Source organism: Alosa pseudoharengus, unplaced genomic scaffold (genome assembly GCF_046254945.1).
Source record: "Alosa pseudoharengus isolate Yale_2024_CS ecotype anadromous, Long Island Sound unplaced genomic scaffold, YU_APseudo_1.1 YU_APseudo_1.1_scf_11, whole genome shotgun sequence".
Lineage (NCBI taxonomy): Eukaryota > Metazoa > Chordata > Actinopteri > Clupeiformes > Clupeidae > Alosa > Alosa pseudoharengus.
The window spans coordinates 25,195,700-25,217,128 of NW_027468576.1; the positions used below are offsets into that span (position 1 = coordinate 25,195,700).

Sequence of the window (21,429 nt, forward strand, 5' to 3'; positions counted from 1 at the left end):
GTTTAGCTAGTTGGACCAGCAGTGACCCCTTGACTCTTCAGGAGGTCTTTTATCTCTGAAGAACAGCTGTGGAACATCAGCTAATAGCTCTGGAAAGCCCTTGCATAGCTGAAATTACAGTGGCCACAGAGAGAGAGAGAGAGAGAGAGAGAGAGAGACAGAGAGAGAGAGAGAGAGAGAGAGAGAGAAAAAGAGAGAGAGAGAAAGAGAGAGAGGGAGATTACAGTAAAACAAAGAGGGGTGGCCCTGGCTGGGCTTCCACAATATCAAATCCATTGGACCAGCATGGCTCTTAGCTTCACATTACTACAATGTTTCAGGAAGTAAATCATTACATTCTTGTATGAAACTAAGATGAGAAAACAAGTAAATAATAATAAAAAAGATAATATTCTGAAGTAGCAGATCTATGTTCAAAGGGGAGTACACTACATTTAACATACTGCAGTATGTTTATGGTGACTTGGACCATCGCTTATGGTCTATTAGTCCAGCAATGTATTGTAACTCGGATAGTGTCTTTTTTTAACTGATGCTGCCGAGAATGAGTAAGAGAAAGGAAAAGTGCAACACTGCTTGCTCCACTGTGCAACCAATTTATTGATGAACTGATGCTTTGGTCAGTCAGACCTTCATCAGAGAACGTAAGTGAAAGATGAGAAGTTATTCTGAGTGGCACGCTCCAGAAGTGACACTCAGCCTCATGGAACACTCCAGCTCCATGCGCTCAGAAGCCGAGTGGAGAAATTGTTTAGTCACACGTTTGCAGGGGACGGTTGCCAAAGCCACCACCGCCTCCACACTTCAGTAATGAGGACAAGTCCAGTGGTAGCACTGCAGTGATGGATATGCATCCGTGAGGATGCATCAATCCAGGCCAGAACAGAGGAGGAAGCTCACACCTACACACACATGCCTAGCTCACAGGCATCAGTCCATTAAAAACCAAACAGTTGTCATTGGAGTGCAATGGATAAGTAAAGAATGAAATGGAAGGTGTCATTGAACTAAACAGGAGGGTGTGAAACTGCAATTTAACAGTAACACTTCAGACAATGATCAGTGGCAGCACAATGCACGGGACTCACAATTTGTTTATTTTGCACATGTTTCACATGTGACACCTACAGTAATAACTCATGTAATGGATTCTAGGTCATAATATGAATAAGAAGTCAAGCTTTTTAAATTCTAGTAAATTATAGCAATCCAGCCAAAATGTCCTTGTGGGAAGAAAAAAATGAATAAAGAAAGAAAACACTGAAAGTTATAATATTGGTGCTCTGGCACCCAGAGATTCATTATAAAGTAATAGTGACAAACCAGTGCAGACATTCATTAAAGAACAGCAGTATGAATATGATTTCTTTGGCCCCCAAATGTCCATGTCCAGTAAAGTGATGGCAAACCAGCCAGCCAGTGAAACCGATTTCCACTGATGATAACTCACGTGGAAATTGAGATTTGAGAATTGAGACTTATACCACTTCACTTCCAAACACCAGATACAGCAATGTTATGCACATAAGAGTAGAACTGTGAGATAGCGAAACCATTAATCCATCTGATTAGTCTTGCTGTCTACAAACTAATAACACTGGCTTTCAGAGGAAGGAATTAGGCATATGAAATGGCCATAAGGTGAAAAGCAAACTCATCTCACCACAGCAAGCTTAATTTAAAGTTAGCTCACAGCGCATCATTCTCTAATGTCATATGAGCCGTGAATGACTTTTCACGACAGCTATATTTAGAGTTTGTACTTTTCTTACATTCCATGAATGTCTGCATTACTTTGTTCAGAGGGTATCTTCTTTTCACAAACTCAATAAAACATCTCATCTGCTCCTTCCCTTAACTCCTGTATTTTATTGGCTAATTATTAAATTACTTTTTTATATCTTGATCAGAGACCTGCCTCTTCTAGGGGGGCTTGAAGTTGTCTTTCATCTTTGTTAGCCTTTTCATATGTCATTTTGACATAATGTTAAATGGAATTCTATTACTTATTACCTATTCTATTGATTTACTTCAACAAAATAACAACATTTCATATCCTTTCTAAATATGTCTTTGCCCATACCATTAATAAGATTGTATAACATTGATCTGAAAAACATTTTATAATAGACAGAAGATAATGCAGGACCTTCCACTGAGAAGCTCTGTTTCACTGTGAAACATGACACAGCAGAGCAAATAAGGTATTCATCAATGTGGCTTCCAAAAACAAGAACAAAACTGTAGGCACGCACCAAATCACAGTGCAAAGACCTTTAGACACAATGTTAAGCGAATCAGGCTTAACAGAGTTATAAACCTGTCTGCTCGTGTGCATACAACAGCTCCGCTGGATAAAGACAATGTCAGCTATGTGATATTTGGCATGAACAACATGCAGTGTGAAGAAAGTGGAACAAACATTGGGGAATGCTGATAGAAAAAGGACATTTCTGTGCCATTTGACACATTGTGGAACTTGTGCAGCTCAGCTCAGTTTCAGTGAACGTGACTGAAAGACTTCTATCTTTGTCAGAGGGAGCTGATTGCCTTGAATAGGTGTCTCTCATCACACAGGAGTCTAATTAGAGTCAAATCACCTGGAGCCAGAAGCCATGGACATGTGACCGTGCAATTCAATGCACGCTGAGGGGGAAATTATTCCACACATCACGGCCACCTGAAAGCGGTGACAGGGTTTTGGAGTGTGTTCACGGGCGCCCCCATGGTGGGGCCGAGCAGCTTTGATGGGGATGTTAATGGCGACCACCCCGACACCCAGCTATCCCACTTCTGCCTCTGAGTGGGGTCAAAGCGATTCTCTGAGCCGCCAACACATGGCAGATGGATCTAACACACACACACACACACACACACACACGCACACACACACACACACACAAACATACACACACACACACACACACACACACACACACACACACACACACACACACACAAACATACACACACACACACACGCACACACACACACACACACACACACACACAAACATACACACACACACACACACACACACACACACACACACACACACACACACACAAACATACACACACACACACACGCACACACACACACACACACACACACACACAAACATACACACACACATTGTCAGAAAACGCTTTCGGCTCTGCGCCACCTAAGCCCTGTCAATCACAAATCCAAAAAATATGAAGCCTCATATTTCCTCCAGGAGAGCAGATCTAGGTGGATTTTTCTGCCTTCAAAATAGAGAATAGGGGTCCCAGGGAGACATCAGCTGTTTTGTACCTTGTGACAGAATTTGAGGAATGGGAAATTCAGTCTTTCTCTTTCTCTCTTTGTGTTTGTGTGTGTGTGTGTAAGTGTGTGTGTGTGTGTGTGTGTGTATGTGTGTGTGTGAGTTTCTATGTTTGTATCTGAGAGACAGATAAAAATATGTGTGTGTGTGTGTGTGTGTGTGTGTGTGTGTGTGTGTGTGTATGTGTTTGTATGTGTGTGTATATTTGTGTGTGTATGTCTGTAACTAGTTGTGAGAGAGAGTCCAGTAAATCTTGAGATGGTCAAGCACACAGTGGGGGAGAGCAGGGCAGACTGATTGTGGCACCCAGGGGTCTCACCCGTCTGCGGAAACCAGACCCCAGCCTGCAGCAGTGTGCCTCTCGGGGGTGGGGGCGTGGGGGGGTAGCAGGGACATGCAGGTGGAAGCTTTTGATAGAGAGATGGGATTTGACTTCCTGCTGGCAACAACTGCAACTTGCACACAGCTCTGCTTCTCAGTGTATGACACTTTTTGTGCGATACCAAAAAAGATTTTCTGATAACATCATGCATGTGTCTATGTGGACATATAAAAATGCTTGCCTCATATTTCACGTCCGATACTGTGTAGCCATGACATCGTATATTAAAAAAAAAGGATTTACATAACATACCCAATTATTTAATTCAATGATTCAATTTTCTCATCAAGACACAAGTCATTTTACTGTAAATTGAGAATGACAGAGTCAAAGGTGCATTTTGAAATAGATTGTATTCTGTGAGCCTTCCCGTTATGGTTGATTAAGAATGTGAACCAGCGTGCAATGTCAGTGGCATTTACTTGGTCTGAAACCACTGTGAAAGGTATGACTCAGCTGACGCCGATCCGCCGTGCAAATTATGTCGGGTCATTACCCTCGAAATTGGAGAAGCGGTACTTTGTGCGTCTGCGTGCACAAAGAAGTGTAAAATGTTTCTTCTCACTCTTTAGAATAAGGTCAAAGCCTGTGTACCTGTGGGTGAGATGTCACTGGGGATGAGATTGGGGGAGTGTGTATGTGTGTGTGTGTGTGTGTGTGTGTGGCAAGGTGATGTCACACTGAGGGTAATGCCGTATCACTGAATGCAGCTTAAAGCCACACAATGTAGTTCTTTTACCTTATAATAATGGCTTCCAACTTATTTTGATGCCATACTGATTAAAATGAAGGGAAATAGAGTCTCTGAAATTGCCAGTATACACCTAGAATGCCTGTTGTTGCACTATGTAAAGTTGTTTTCACAGGTAGGGCCATGTTCCTTTTCCTCGGTTTTAGTCAAATGGATACCCAGTATGTTGAACATTTACGAAAAGGGGGACTTCTCCATTGTGTTACTTTAGCACATGGATGGGTACAGAGAGAAAGAGAGATAGATAGATAGAAAGATAAATAGATAGATAGAGAGAGAAAGAGAGAGAGAGAGAGAGAGGTTAAAGCTGACTGATCTCTACATAATAGGTACTGGGCTCTGCTGTGGTTATGGATCTATCTGTTTGGTTACACTTTACTTGACAGTATCGACATAAGAGTGACATGACACTGTCATGAACAAGTCATAAACGTTTATGACATAACGCTTCTGTCATTAAGTGTAATTTGTTTTTTGTCATAACAAGTTGTCATAACAAGTTAGGATTAGGGTTAGGTTTAGGGTTAGGGTTAGAGGTTAGGATTAGGGTTAGAGTTCATGTGTCATGACAGTGTCATGTGTTCATGAGAGTGTCCTGTCAGTCTTACAGTATGTCAAGTAAAGTGTTACCATCTGTTTTTGTCTTTGGCACAGTTTTAAGGAAAGTGAAAACTCATCTGGAGAGAGGACAGATTCTTACAGTAAGACTTACAGTGAAACACCATGTTTTCATATGGTACTAAAACATACATTTTTGCCATATTTGGAATTGTAACATTTCCGCATGCCATGAAAACTTTTATCATTCTATATTTACACATGGCCAGCTCGATACTTTGATAGATTTGCTGTCAATGGTGAATTAATAGCAATGCTGAGTGGTTAGTCAATGAAAGTGCTATTTGTTCTCAATTAAACCATTTTGATAAGCTTATTCAGGCTGAAAAGTTACAACACAGAGCTCCACACATTGTCACACAAACCAAACATTCAAGCACAACAACATCCTACTCACGACTGACCCAGAAAAGGACAATCACAGACCAGAGAACGGTCAGAAGGTTCATTCACTGGAGTAGCTAGCAATTTAGGAATACACAATGGGTTCAGAGCAGGATTGAGCTAACCATTTCACCAAATTAGCCTCATAATGAATGATGACTCTGACCATGTATTTTTGGAATAAAGAAAGAAATGAAAGAAAGAGACAACTTTAGCACTTCTTTCACTGTTAACATGGTATCAAGATCTTGCTTTAAATCTTAAATGAAGTGTCAAATACAGCCAAGCAGGACTTATTCATTCAGGAATCAGTAAGGATGGCATGCACTGATGTCAGAGAAAGAACATGTTTACATAGAGCTAATCTGATTGAGAATCTCTGGCCTTAGGCTAGTAAAACTGAAGTGTCTCTCTGTCTAGCGTAGGGTGCTGTCTCTTTAATTAGACAGATCTATCTGAAGAGGCATTCAAGATGGAGCAATGTGAGTCTGGGAACACATCTTGAAGAAAGAAATCACCTCTTTAGTTTCAGTCTCATGTCCTGTTGGTTTTTGAAATAAAAAAAGATCAGGTGCCTATAGGTGTATCTATAGTAGATCTGAGAATTCCTCTATTATCAGAGTGGCCCATGACTTAAGATGATGACAGGGATGAAGATGATCTGAATACATTCTTCATTGGAATGTCGGTGACCTCCAACATTCCATTACCTTTCTTTCAGTTCCCTTACCATCATGCACTGGCTGCTTCTTACAAACCAGCTACAAATGACTTTATCCCAAATAATACGCCACCCTACATTAGCTGGAGTATATTGCTTGTATGTGGGTGTAAGAGCTCTGGAGGGGGTGATTTCCTTTCTCCCTTTGTCTTTTTCTGTGGAGGAGATTTACATTGTAACATGTCTGACGTGTCTTTTTCTTTTTCTTAGGCCCAATGTCCTCATAAAGAGACATTTTATGACACAATCCACACTGCATTTGTTTTTTTCTTTTAGGTGAGAAGCTTTTAGCTGCCTGGTCACTGGAGCCTACTAATGTGGACCGAAATGAACTAACGCCAGCAGCATAAAGCAACTGATTTTCCGCCACCTGCCCTGTTACGCCATCTTGGCTGTATGTTTTACTTTGGGGAGGTACAATAGAAATCCACTACAGCCCCTCTACCAGTCTGTTAACCATGCTATTGGTTGTTTTGCCAGGCTTAAATGTAAATTGGATTTGAATTTGCTGTGATGGATGAGAAAACTTCACTGCATCTGCAGCCTCCCACATTCTGTTAATTCCCTCTGCTGTTTATAAATCATTTAATTAAAGGCAGTGACTATTGGACCAGTTGCTAGTAAGTGATCACTTGCTATTTGACCAGCTTAGGAAGCACAGGGGAGAAGGCAACAGCTCCAACAGTAGATGGTAAAATGACTTAACGATTCAGTCACAGTATTTCATTGGTTTCTTACAGACAAACTTAGATTAGCTCTGTTCTTTCAGTTAACTTTAGCTTATAGCATTAAAGGCACTTGCCTATGATGCAAATGTTTAAATTTGAGTTGACCTACCTGAAAAAGAAGTGAATCGTTTGAAATTAGCTATACACAACATCATGCAGAACAACAGTCCATTCCACTGCTTCCACTAAATTTGATTTGGCATCTTTCTTCAACCTGAACCTTCATAAACAGGAAAGCACCACACCTTCTTAACAATGCAATATAAATAAGACAGCAATATAAATACATATATGCTTTAAAGCTGAGAGTCCAGCGCACAGATCAAAGCACCTATGACTCCACTTCAGTGGTCCACACTATATGTGACACATTTTGCTCCTGCAGATGAGCTGGTCAAATATTGTCTATATTTACTTCCTTATTTCGGTTGTTTTGATAGGATCTGATCAGGTAGTCAAGCACAAGCACAGCAGCACACATACAGTATAGATCCAATTTTTGCAAGAAAACCTATTTAATAACCTGTGAAAACATATGTCATATTTTTTTTTATCTGAGTTGACAATGACATATCTACTTGCTAAAAAACCCCACAGTGTTTGATGTTATTTTTAACTTATTCTTTCTTTGATCCTCAATGAAGTATTGTTAAAACCTCTTAAAAATATATAATTTGTAAAACACTAGCAATAACATAACATCAAAACATATCTGCACCTCCACATTCTCCTGTCACACACAGAAGCAAAGGAAGCTCTCTCTACTATGACATTTTATGTATATGGTAATACGTTCTCGGATCTCTTCAACTGCAAACAACCCAAACTCCACACCAGCCAAAGTTTGCTTATCCAGCAGACACCATGATGAATGCATCTTTGATACGCTTGACGTATTTTTGTATTTGTTGCAGAGAAAGAGGCAGAGATGATGAAAGGGCTCGAGCGGAACTCACAGCTGGAGAAGATGAGGGGGCAGGAGTGGGCATCCATGGGGAAGTTGTGCAGCTGAAGCTGGCACTCAGCGTTGATGGTGAGCCTAGTGAGACACAGGAAAAACAGCTCCATGAGTTAGGCTACTCCCCACCTCACACAGTGCAGTCACGGGGCTTGTAAGAGGCCCATCATGTCATAAAGCTGAAAATCACATTAGGAGCATTTAATGCACACTAAGCCTGATTTGTTGCTGCCCAATATATAATATCTGATTATGATTAAGGACAGTTATCGCAAATATACCTGATGTGTAACGTCCCCAGGAGAATATACTTCTTATAATACAGACAGAAAATAGGCAGGCCAACAGATGGCCTGAAATGTATATTTCAAGTTTTATTTGGAGTCCAAAATGGGTCCTAATATCACTGATATGTATCATTTTTGTGTCTGTGTGCATGTGTATGTGTGTGTGGCTGTGTGTTTCACCAATTGTTGCAGAATGTGGGACAGAGAGAGAGAGAGATAGACATATAGAGAGAGAGAATGGGAAAGAGAAAGAAAGAGAGAGACAGAGACAGAAACAGAGAATGAAAAATAGAAAGAGAGAGAAAGAGAGAGAGAGAGAGAGAGAGAGAGAGAGAGACAGAGGGCCCTATTTTCACAACGCAAAACCTGGCGCAAAGAGGATTATCAGCCAGATGCAAAGTTTATTACTATTTTACACTCACGTTTTGTGCCATGCACTTCACTTTTATTAAGCTTTGCGCCCCAGGGTGTGGCAATTAACGACCTAAGGTGGCGCATTATCTAAAAATCGCTATCTTACACCATCTAAACAGCATTACGCCACTGACCAAGAAAAACCTGGTCTATAGCGAAAGATGCATATGAAGCACAGCTGAAGACACACTGTCACTGTCATCATCCTCATTGATTTAAATTATGTTATGCCCAAAACACACTCATGTCTGAAACATGGAACGCCTTGTTGCGCCATCTGCCTGATGTTTGATAACGTTTGATAACAAAACCACTCCCAATGTGGACTGGACAACCCACTAAATCTAATTAAGGTATTCGCTAGTGACCATGCGTTTTAGATTGCTAAAATAGGATAAAATAGAATGTGTGAGGGTTTCCAAAATTGAGCAACTAAAGGATTGATTGTAATTATAGCACAAGTTGTGACTTAATATTGGAATATATTGCTCTCTTTACTGAAGATTAATCATGGGTGTATGCATTTGAGAACAATCATGAAACCCTACAACAGATTCATAGAAATGTTATCATCAGGGACATACTCAGAGGTGGATTACATTTTGGAAACGTGTATGTGCACTGGCAGATTTTTGATCAAATTCACCATCCACTCAATAGGAAATGATTACTTTGGCTCAATGGTGTTTTAAGCCCCCACCGTCGACTTCAAGGGAGCGTTGCGACCGTCGACTTCAAGGCACCTAACCCTAACGTTAACCCTAACCCTAGTGCCTTCCATGCAGCGCTGCCCGGTAAACGATGTTGGGGGCTTAAAACAGCAAGTAACATTACTTTGAGTCTGAAATCTACCAGCTACTTTCGTATTTTACCACCATTTGGCAGGTGCTAATTTCCATTCCTGGACACACTACATGACATGGCTGTTAGTACATTGTAATAATGCTCTTAAGCAATAAGCCCCCGAGAGGCCGTAGGTTACACTGATTTTTGGATTTTAGAAGAGCTAAGGGCCGTTGTTACATACTATTACATTTTGTGGATCATTTGGAGCTTTGCAAAGCATTTTTCTTCTTTTTTCAATCTTCTTTTAAACATCCCAAACAAAACGCATAATTAAATGATGCTCAGAACAGATGTTAGAGATACAATATGGAGAGTGAGAGTTAGTGAACAATGTACAGTACCTTACCGCTTCCTTAATGAAGAGGGAAAGTTTCCTTAGTTTCATAGGAAAGTTTCTGGGCTCAAATTGTTCAAACTTGGAAAAAGTACACAGTACAAATCATAACAGATGTAACTTGGCATGTCTATCCAAACCTAAACCACTCCAAAACCCAATTTTCCACTAGAGCACAACAAGACCTGCACATTACAAGAGGTGAAGGGCATGGTGCAAAAAAACTAAAACAGAACCTCTTGGCAGCCTTCAGAGGGCTGATACAACCTCTGCACAGACGTCTAACAAATATATCGCTGTTTGCAGAACACACTAGACAGAGGCCCTGGGACAGCTCTGTTTGAGAACTACATCACTTTGGGAGACACGGCGAGTCAAACAGGATAGGAATGAGAGGGTAAGTATCCGAGACAGTTCTCATTTGTTGGCTTATGTCTGACGGAGGACAGAGATTGGTTTTGTGTATTCCCCACACACACCTGTGCCTCACCTCACACCCCACAACATCGCGCTCCAGTCCCGTGAGACGGGGAGCACAGATGTAGGCCAGTGACTGCATCACAGGGAAATGCCTTTGACTGCGACAAGGAAAGTCACATCACAGCCTGACTGTACAAAACAGCATGTTACACACAATGTTGAGAGCAACGGAGAGGTTTCTCTCAGAACTATTTCGAAGTGAGTTTAAATCCAAACTACAAAGACTCTTGGAGCATCCTGTCCTCCACCCAATCTTGCAATGCTAGTGAAAGTGAAACTTAATTCACATAGCTGTTCCCTGGCTCAGATCTGCTCCAAAATGTCACCGGTTCCTCTTTGGCCCATGCTACACCATTCCACCAAGTTGAATAAAAATGGGTCCAGTAGTTTTTGCATAACCGTGCTTACAGACACAAACAAACAAACCAATAACAAGTTCACGTTCAAAGTTATTTCATTATTAGCCTGACGTCGTTATACTCAATTCTAGTCAGAATTTGAGTCTTATACTGCTCCATTGGGATATGATTATGGTGCGTGTTTCAACTGATACAGGGGTTCTTCTCCAAATGCCTTCTTCTCCACAAATGCCTTAACATTCTGGTTATTGCACTGTAAATATCTTGTACAACAGACGTGATAGCGAAATTTAAATGTCTACCTTTTGGCAACAGCGTTTTTGTAAGGAACAACCAGGAAGAATGAAACACTTTTTATTTAAATGTCACTTACAAAGACATCGTACCATGCTGAAAGCTGATGTTTTGTCACTAGCAACCTACATCTGTACATCTGTCCTCTGTCAAACACAATTGCATTTTCAGCTCTGAACAAAACCGTTAAGGAGTTCTGGTCCGAACTTTGACTCTGAACAACTCTGGTTCGGGCATAGTTGCTCCACAAAAGAACAAGTCCAGACTGAACTTCCCGACCTTAAATGTTGTGGGCGGGGCTAAGTTCGGCTAGCATCCAGGCTAGCACATTATCACACAATAGTAATTTAATGTGCTGTTACGACAGAGGAGGATTGCTTATGCTTGGCATAAGCTACACTGTCTAGGAATCTAAACTGGGAACCAGTGCCAAGACCTGAGAACTGGAGTGATGTGCTCTATTTTCTTTAGCTTAACAACAAAAAACATAATAACTAATAAACATAATCTCCTTGGTGGAAGGTAACAATACATCAACATCAGGCGTTAAGACTGTGACTAACGCTAGGGAATAAATTATGAGGATATCTGTACAGACAATCTAAGCTGAGAGTGTACAGAGCCCAGGCGCGAGGGAGCATCCTCATCAGCTGAATAGCCTCCATTGTTTATCCGAGCTGACAACAACGCCAACGAGAGCAATTAATCTGGAGCATGGCATTTCACTGCCCCCCTTAATCATCAACTACCACTGGTGGGACTGCAGAGCCCATGAATATTGATTCCCAATGAGCCTCTGTACTGAGGTGTGTGTATGTGCGTGTGTGTGTGTGTGTGTGTGTGTGTGTGTGTGTGGTAGTGGTGGTGGTGGGTCGCTGTTTTTTTTAATACTCTTTGTTCCTGATTGGACTGTCATGAACTTGCCTGTGAGCCTGAATGCGGGGTCTTCCTGTTGCCAAGGAAATGCTTGGCAGAGCGTTGGAGACAGGATGACAAAGTTGCTCTGCTCGGCTGTGAAATCTCCCCTGGTCCAAATAGCAGATTTGCATCCCCTGCTTCTCAGGAAACAGGCTGGAGCACTAAATAGGCCACTGTCTTAAGTCTCGCTCAAAGAAATAAATTAACCAAGACGCACTCCGCCAAAAATACATTCCTTACGCTGGAGGTGAGCTTTCACTCTTTTTTAAAAGTATCTCTTTTTTCTTGTGATTTGGCTTTCTGTTAACCAACACAGAACAAGATTTTTGTTTGCAGTGGTTGTCAGTGTAAGGCGGCTTTTGACAAGGGCCTTCATCAGTGTCAACCTTGGGAGAAAGTATGAATTGCATCTTTAAGAGCTAGAGTTTTGGCATTGTTGTTTGAGCTTGGGGAAACATGCAGACAGACAGAAGACCACAATAGATTTTATTTTTTATTTTTAGATATGTCTGTCACGTTTTTAACTTTTTATTTTACTGAGTATACAACACAGAGGCTATAAAGAAGCTTACAGCTAATTTCTTATGAAACATTGAGTCGGAATCAAAATACTCCATAAATAATACTTAAGAGAACATTACCATAAAGGTGTCTCAGCACACAAAAATCATTGATGGAATGGAGATAGGATGACTCCATAATGAGCGTGGTGGAGGGATGTTAGCTTGCACAGTAAACAAATCCATACACTTGTTTTTGCTACTGCTCTTCTTACTGATGTGAATGCAATGACACACATCAATCTCATCAATCAATTAGCTGTGAACACTATTTCCCATTGTTGCCATGGCTACCACTACAGACTATATTGATATGGAACACTGATTATTAACTTAAAATTATGGACTGAATCTTTTTCTGCGTGCGCCCTGTTATATGAACATAGCAGACATCTATGTGTGTGCTGTTCAGAATTCAGTATTTTTTTTATAAACGTAAATGTGTCTGTATATGTGTCTGTCTGTGTTTTATATAAACGTGCATGTATGGTAAATAAGTAATTTCAAGGCTCACCCCTCACTATCCCACTCTTGGGTAGTGAAATATAGAGCTACACCTTCTATGGCTTACTGTATATAGCGCCTCTGGCTTCAATGGCTGGTGTTAGCTATAGGAGACATTTCAGTGATCCTCATGAAACAGGTGCATGTTTCTCCTGGTCTTTTTGAGAGAATCTCAGTGTTCTGGGCACTGCATGTGCTGCTAAGATGGAGAAGGATTAACATATTTTTCAGCTAGAACTAGAGAGGCATTTGGAGTGTGCCGACCTCTGTCTGAGCTAAATGCAGTATCTCATAATGTTAGTGAAATTGAAACTTAATTCATAGAGCGTTTCCCTGCTGGGTCAGATATGCTCAAAATGCAATACAAAATGCTACACTATTCTACCAAGTTTCACAAAAATTGGACCAATATTTTTCTTTAATAACCCTGCTTATTGACACACAAACCAACAAACCAACAAAAAACATACCATAGACATGCCAATAATCTCTTTGTTAATATACAGTAGGGCTGTGCAATTAATCGAATTTCACATTTCAAAATTTTAATCTCAATTTTGGCTCCAAACAATCACAAAAATAGTATAATCGAGAAAAAACAATTATTTTGCCACATTCCGTTAAGAAATAGGGTTTTTGGAAATACATACAATTTCAACTCATACAGTGCCCTGATTCACGCTACTTCTTTAAGCCCCACACTCGACACGCCCCTCCCCTCTGTGCACAGGCCACTCAATCAGTTTTGGGTTGCATGTGTGTGTGTTCCTGCAGTTGGCAGCTTCATGAACCACGCCAAAATTGTAACTAGCGCATTCTATGCTAAGTTTATTACTATCACTGTCGATCGAGGCGACCAAATTACTCAGAGAACTTATGGCAAGTTGGCTAATCTAACGTTAGAACACGCCTATTTTTTTAAATCAGCACAGTACAGCTTGTCTATTAGCTTGTACTACACAAGGATAATATTAGGCAAACTCAAATGCTACCATTAGATCACTAACACTGATTGTTTGCTTCTTCAGTCCCAATGGATTATGAAACGTATTTTCTAAGACCCAGGGGATACCCTTATGAATAATCGTTAATCGATAATCGTGAGTAAAATTTTGACCAAAATAATCGTGATTAGGATTTTTGTCATAATCGAGCAGCCCTAATACACAGCTCTGGAAAAAAATTAAGAGACCACTAACATATTTTTCTGACTACTGTTGCTGTATGGTATAAAATTCTCGCCAAAAGTGTTCTGTACCTGTACCAAAGTTTTGTGCTTGTAAGAATATTTTGTGCTCGTAAAAATGATTTGTGTACATGTAAAAATAATTTGTATCTGTAAAAATATTTTGTGCATGTAAAAATGGTTTGTACATCTTCAAATCCGTTTTCTCACTGTGTAGAATTTTTTTTTGTGAATTTGCGAACGATATTTGCACGCACAGATTTTCCATTTGCAAGTGCGCATCTGTTTTCTACAGACATGAAACAGATCTACGGGTACGAAACGAATGTACAAGTACAAAACTTTTTTACAAATTTTACCAAAACAGCCTATCACAGCACTGCTTACTGAACGGCCAGTCAGCCGATCTGGGGGTCGTTAACTTAAGTTAACTTAAGCAGACCAATATGAGTCATTATTTGTGTTAAATATCTATGAGTTGGAAAAAATATATAGCCTGGACAAATATCTGGGTATCCCATAGGTTATCAACTGTCTCGTGGCTTAACGGCAGCGCGTTGGTGCACTGCGCGCTCGGCCGGAGTTCGCATCCTATCTCTTCTTTTCATCTCTGAGTAAGAGTAGGCCTACGAGACACAACAATAGGTTTTGACCATACATATTTATGTATATAGTTACTCTCTCGACCATAGACCATAGGTAGGCAATACATCAGTCAAAAACAATTGAATCTACGTGTCACACTAGTTCACCTGCAGGTAGCGAGAAGCAAGGACAATCTCACATCATAAGAAAATTGAACCTACAACGTTGGGATAACAAGTCTTCTGCTCTAGCCACTACACCATTTATCACTGCTGTTGTAAGAGTCTGTGAAGATTATAATACTAAAAGCAAGGCAATACTCGAATTAACATAAATAGCAAGAATGAGCCAAGTAGGGGAGTCAGTGTCTTAATCAAAATTAAGCTACAGGATAGATCAATCATTGAGTCACGAGATAAACATCCACTTCGCAAATTTTGGTTAGGCGGTTGTGATTTTTGGTTAGGCGCTCCGGACACCAACAGGAACTACCAAGGAACGACACAAGTGCGACTGCCTAGGGGCAGTAGTTCAAACGACCAAACTTTGCGTCCTTTTTTGCGATTGAGAGTTCGAACTACCTTTTCTAGAAACACCAAATCCAAGAACGATGGAGCGTACTACCAAGGTTGCGACGCAAGTTAGCAAACGATGCTTTCTAGAAACAACCCCCTGGTTTCTTTAATTCTGAAACGCTGGACATAGAAAATACAGCTCTTGGTACATCCATGTAAACACCACAGTTCAGAAGAGGTGAAACACTTAAAAAAGAAGAGCTATCTTAGCTAACAAGCAAACAGCTCAACTTAACTCTATTCCTTCCCTACTATGAATCTAATATCATTAACTAGAACTAATAAAATTCGGATCATTAGTATTATTATTAATGATATAATTGTTCTGTATAGTTATTGTGTTAGTTTTTTCCGACTAGTCATTCCTCCATTTGTATTTCCCACGTTATATGTGCGGTGCTTTCACTTAACGTTAGCAGAGAGGGTTGATAGTATCTTTGACGTTAGCTTAGCCCAGCCAATACTAGCCCAGTTAGCTGCCATTACCTATTGTTACCTACTAATTACCTATCCAGTGCTCGCGTTTTAAACTATACTGTTTATTAGTTCTAGTTAATGATATTAGATTCATAGTAGGGAAGGAATAGAGTTAAGTTGAGCTGTTTGCTTGTTAGCTAAGTTAGCTTGTTACCTAAGCTAGCTAGAACATAACAGTTACTGCTAGACTACATGACCAAAAAAGTTCAGGGTGGCTTTAGGCTGACTCCCTTCCCTCCCTCCCTTTGTATTTCCCATGTTATATGTGCGGTGCTTTCACGTAACGTTAGCAGAGACAGTTGATAAAAGCAGTATCTTTGACGTTACGTTAGCCCAGCCAATACTTGTTTCACCTCTTCTGACTGTAGTGTTTACATGGATGTACCCAGAGATGTCCAGTGTTTCAGAATTAAAGAAGTGAGCTGATCGGCTGACTGGCCGTTCAGTAAGCAGTGCTGTGATTGGCTGTTTTAGGAAAATTTGTAAAAAAGTTTTGTACTTGTAAATTCGTTTCGTACCCGTAGATCTGTTTTATGTCTGTAGAAAACAGATGCGCACTTGCAAATGGAAAATCCGTGCGTGCAAAAATCGTTCGCAAATTCACAAACATTTTTTCTACACAGTGACAAAACGGATTTGAAGATGTACAAACCATTTTTGCATGCACAAAATATTTTTACAGATACAAATTATTTTTACATATACACAAATATTTTTTACGAGCACAAAATATTCTTACAAGCACAAAACTTTGGTACAGGTACAGAAAACTTTTGGCGAGAATTTTATACCATATTGCTGAGTGATATTCAAATGAGTTGACGGTCACATTCAAAATTAAGAGACCATTACAAATTTAAATATGATCGTCAACTCATTCGAATGTCACTCAGGATGACATCAGAAACATGTGCAGTAGTCTCTTATATTTTTACAGAGCTGCATTAACACCAAGTGTTTGATTGTGACTAACTGAGAAGAAATGATATGGATATCTTCATAAAGAAGCTGAGCCTGAGTCTGGAATACTGGTGAGATGGAGCAATTATATTTCTGCTGCGGCATTGAGAGAAACACACCCGTCCTGTCATCTTGTGCACTTTTAGCAAGCAGAGCAGCCTCACAAGCAAGGAGAGCATTTCCATGTGTAACCGAGCCATCCACCCCTCTCTCTTTTTCAGTATACACAAACTCCATTTATTTATGAAGAAAACAGCCGCTGGCGCCAACTCCCTTCACATCTGCTTTCATTATGCATGTCTGCGATATTGTTTACATACTGTCTCACAGCAGCAACAACAAAAAAGCAACATAGACAAAACTTAGTCAGGGCACTATACACTATACAGTTATCTACAGAATGAGGACCTCCTGTAAAGTTAACAATAATGGTTACAACACATTAAGAGGGTCTTGCTCGCCCCTAGCTCAACGGGTGGTGGTGACAGGATAGGCAATATGCACAATGTCAAAGCATTATATGTTACTGTGAAACAGAGATCCTGAAGCATGGACTACAGAACCAGTCTCAAACCAGCCTCAATTCATCTGTGCATTGAGAGGATCACAGGAAATAAGTTGCATCAAGTGTATAACTAATGCAGTTAGTATTTCACAAGAAATTAAGATGAATATCAGTTTAGTTTTAAGACCTGTATGTCTCCCAGTGGTTTCACTGCTATGTCTGCCCGGCGCATCACTGGTACTTTTGGGGATGATTTAAAGATGGTAAACAAGGTGTATGTGCAAATCTTGTGTAGTTATCAACTCTGCTTCTGATAAGCCTGGGAGTTGTCCAGATAGCAGGCATGATGAATGGTTTTGAATTTGTGGCTGTGAATCTGAGTGTCTTAACAGTGCCCTCTCCCTCTGGACCATTCCCAAAAACACGTTCGGCCCCTTGCGCTCCAGTGAAGTTGTCCCTGTCTGTCACAGCATGTACAAAAAATTTCTGTTTATTTATGAGGCTGATGAATAAGATCAGGCGACACATTAGACTGGCTGAACTTTAAGCGGCCTTGTTTGTGCTAAACTTTCCCCAGCTTAACTCAGTGGCTGTGTCACGATGACAGAGCTCTTCGCTGATCCATGGCATACAGGGGCCACGATGAAGTCACATTTCACATGTCTAAGCGCTACCACAATCTGCCAGTTCACCCAAGGCCAGGAGCAATCTCTGGCAACAAATCTGGGACTCTTTTCCACCAAAGGCATTTCAGCAAAAAGATGATTGAAGATTTGTTTATCCTGCAGCCAAAAAGGAAAGCGCTTCCCAAGGAGCCGGTGTTTTTTAATGGCTTCCACAAAGGCTCAGAACAGAGTCGAGATCTGTCAAACTTTATAATGGCCAAAGCTGTCAGGAGGTTGACACCTGTGCTCATATCCCCCACGAGGGAATCTTTAGTGACACTCTGATATCAAAGTTATTAACAGCTGTGACAGGGACAACTTTACTGTTGTTGAACACTTTGATTTGTTTTAGCAAGTTTGTCTAATTTTAACTTTAACTGACAACATTAAGAGGGTGAGGTAAAAGAAAAGGGCCTTCATGGACAAAAGAGCTTGTCACTGAAATGGTCATTGATATTCTTTCAAAAAAAAAGTGCCATCTGATTACTTTTTTTTCATTTGGATATTAAAACAATCCAATTAAGCAGACCCCTTTTGTGTTCTCAAGAGGATCAGTCACACCAACAGTCAAGGCGACGGATTAAGAGCTCAGAAAGGGCCGGTCCTGAGAACAGACGTCCCAGATGTCTCATTAAGGGCCATTTGTAGTTTTTTTAGTTTGCATCTCGTCTCCAAATGTCACCTCTAATGTGTTAATATCCCCTAATTATAAATGTAGTCCTCATGTGAAATCGCTTCTGAATGATCATTTATCCTAATGTTTTCTTTCAAAAGTTTTGGAAACAACAGTTACATTTGTAGAATGTTGCTGCTATCAAAGAATATTGAACAACGCTTTCACAAAGTTTCGAATACATTGTATTGTTTGTGAGTAATGGTCTGTGGTTAGCATACGCAACTATATCTCACTTTTATCTTGTAATATTCAACTACAATATTCTATCTCAGTAATAAAAACAATGATAACTTAAAACAGACACACTGACTCATGCATGCACATGCACACACATACACACACACACACACACACACACACACACACACACACACACACAGGCACACAGGAACACAAACACACACAAACACACACACGTCAAATTTACCTCAGCGTGTAGAGGATCTTTCCATCATTCCATATTCTAAGGAGCTGATTGGGTGTGGTAATCCAGTGAGAGTCTGCATTCTTTGAGTTCCTGAATATGGTGTCAGGCAGCCAGATCAGACCCACCATGTTGCTGTTCAGAGTCAATATTTTCATTGTGCTGTTGTATCTTAGTCGACTGTCTGTCCACGTCTGGGCGAAAATTATGTCGATTTGGTACTCCTGCAACAGAGTCACAAAAGGAAAAAAAGAATCAATGAATGGAGTGCTCATTGTTAGTGGCAAGACAGGTGGTACTGCCTCGATCTGCATTAAAAACTCCATGCCGATACACAGAGCAAACCATATAAAAGTCCAGTGCATCACCAAGCACACTGAGGTGTCAAACTGGTGCACTGTCTCGCTTGGAATAAAAACAGTAATTTCTATTGATTACCTGCCAAAATGCCTGGACAAAATCCTCATCTTTTCAGGTAATATGTTCAGGCATTCCTGGGGAACCCTCAGCTCCTATTTGTTCACAACACTGTTACAGAAGTCAGGCAGCACTAATAAGAGATGACAGGGCAAGCTCTCAACGAGTGAGGAGCATGGTGGTGAAAATCAAATCCATGGATTTCAAACCAATCCATTTCCAAACACAGGCATCTGCTCCAGTGCTTATAAGAGCGAGGTCTGCTAAGTACCAAATCAGAATGTGTTTAGGATCCATCATTTCCTGAATCACTGCAATTAGTTCAGGTCAGACATCACGGGCTAGTGACAAATATCACTGAATGTGCATACTGTAGGTGTGCCAATGTGTGTCAGTGACACTTACACCCAAGAGCAGTAAAATAAGGCATCAAATCTGTTTACCACCTGATGTGGCGATGATATCAAATTCGAGCATCAAATGCCAAATGTTAGTGTCAAATCATTGACAGGGGAATCCTCCATTACCCCAGTTCTACATTTACAACTCTGAAACGATAATTTTTATGGAACATTCCCTGATGTTGAGTTGTATGTAGAGTTGAAAGCCAGTGTTAGTAAAACCAATTCAATGCTCATTGGTTCTATTTATTGCATGAGCAGTATTGACCATTTTGACATGTAGAACCCAGTCTGCTGGATCTAAATAACTAAACTGCATCCGAAAAGATTGTTAGCAACGCCACTAAATAAAGTAATAAAGTTGAGTAAGGTCAAAGCAGGTTTATGCTAGCCTGTCTCCGCCCGTCTACGTACTTCCGCTCAATTTAATTTCGCTTCAGTCGTAGACTGGCACAGATGTGCTTTCCACGGATTTCTCGTGTAGAAAACCAAACCAGCGAACCACCAACCAACCAGCAAACAAAGGGTGTGGCTGAGAGCGATTACGTTTACTGTAAGTTGCGTCCCCCCTGGTTAACATATGTTATTACCAAACGTTAGTGATTGTTTTAAGGAACTCCAATGATTTTAAACTTCAAACAAATGTCCATCCATCACGAAGAAGACGTTTGCCAATGACGCCTGGCCAGACTCTTTGCACGAAGAGAAGCGAATTGAAGAGTCTGGTTTACGAGGTTAGGTACAAGTAGATGCAACCTCTTGGCGTGTAATCCACATAAACATGTGGTTTAACACTAACCACGTACATATTTGTCCTACAATACAATCTTCCCACCTGATTATGCACAATTGACATATTATGAATTCATATTACATAATTAGCCATATATAGTTGCTTCTGCTGTACTGAAACCGATCAGATTTGGGATAAGTCTGTTCTCTGTTCTATCCTAAAATGGATAAAAGGGATCTGTAGATGTGGTTTAAGGGATTTGTTTTGTCGCTGGCTGTATCCCTATTCTCACTGTGAACTTTGTGAGTCGCTGTGGGACGCATACACATGCTCCGCCAGCCTCCGCCTGCCCACGTCAGAGAAGTGTTGCTTTAACAGAATCTTTTCATTCAGGATTTCGGAGGTGGATCCCAGCCAAGTGCGCTGATTTGGACAGAGGTCAGGATTAGCTTTGCGTTGCTGTAACAGGGATTACGCGTTTGAGAAGGGAAGACCCAGAGTAAAAAAAAAAAAAGAGCAAAAAAAATGAAATAATGCACCACACAAGTATTTTCCCAGGCCTTGAATCCATTTGAGGATTTAGCGGGTTACAGTGTCCATCCGATCATACCAATTTCACAGATTAGCAGAATGGTGCCTGGCTAGAGGCCACTGAAACTCTATGCCACATCCATCCTGCTTTGTGAAATACCCCCCCCCCCGCCCAAAAGAGCCACGTTGTGGGAGGGGAGAGGAGACAAGAGGAGCCCGGAGTGGCTGTTAATAATGTATCACGCTCAGGCACCAGGTCTCCGCCATCCTGAAGTGACTTGTTAGCAGAGGACTCCGGCTTAATCACACTGAGCTTTTACCAGAGCGGGAACATGCCGGGGATCTGGGCCATCTGTTCCGGACTCTTCCACTGAACGTACATTTGGACGACAGGAGTCTCAGTGCACACCGCTTGTCTGCTACCCAACGTGCACTGAAGATAGGTCAG

At 40.8% G+C, this 21,429-nt stretch overlaps 1 protein-coding gene across 2 annotated transcripts in view; it reads right to left on the reverse strand.

Annotated features, from left to right (window-relative positions):
* Positions 1-21,429, reverse strand: part of gabrg3 (gamma-aminobutyric acid type A receptor subunit gamma3) — a 93,915-nt gene that overhangs the window by 15,295 nt on the left and 57,191 nt on the right. For both annotated transcript variants that reach the window (XM_076277584.1, XM_076277583.1), the window contains exons 4-5: positions 18,903-19,123; positions 7,849-7,931 (exon numbers count right to left, since the gene is read on the reverse strand). In XM_076277584.1, the coding sequence (XP_076133699.1) occupies positions 7,849-7,931; positions 18,903-19,123 (304 nt within the window). The remainder of the gene's footprint in view (positions 1-7,848; positions 7,932-18,902; positions 19,124-21,429) is intronic.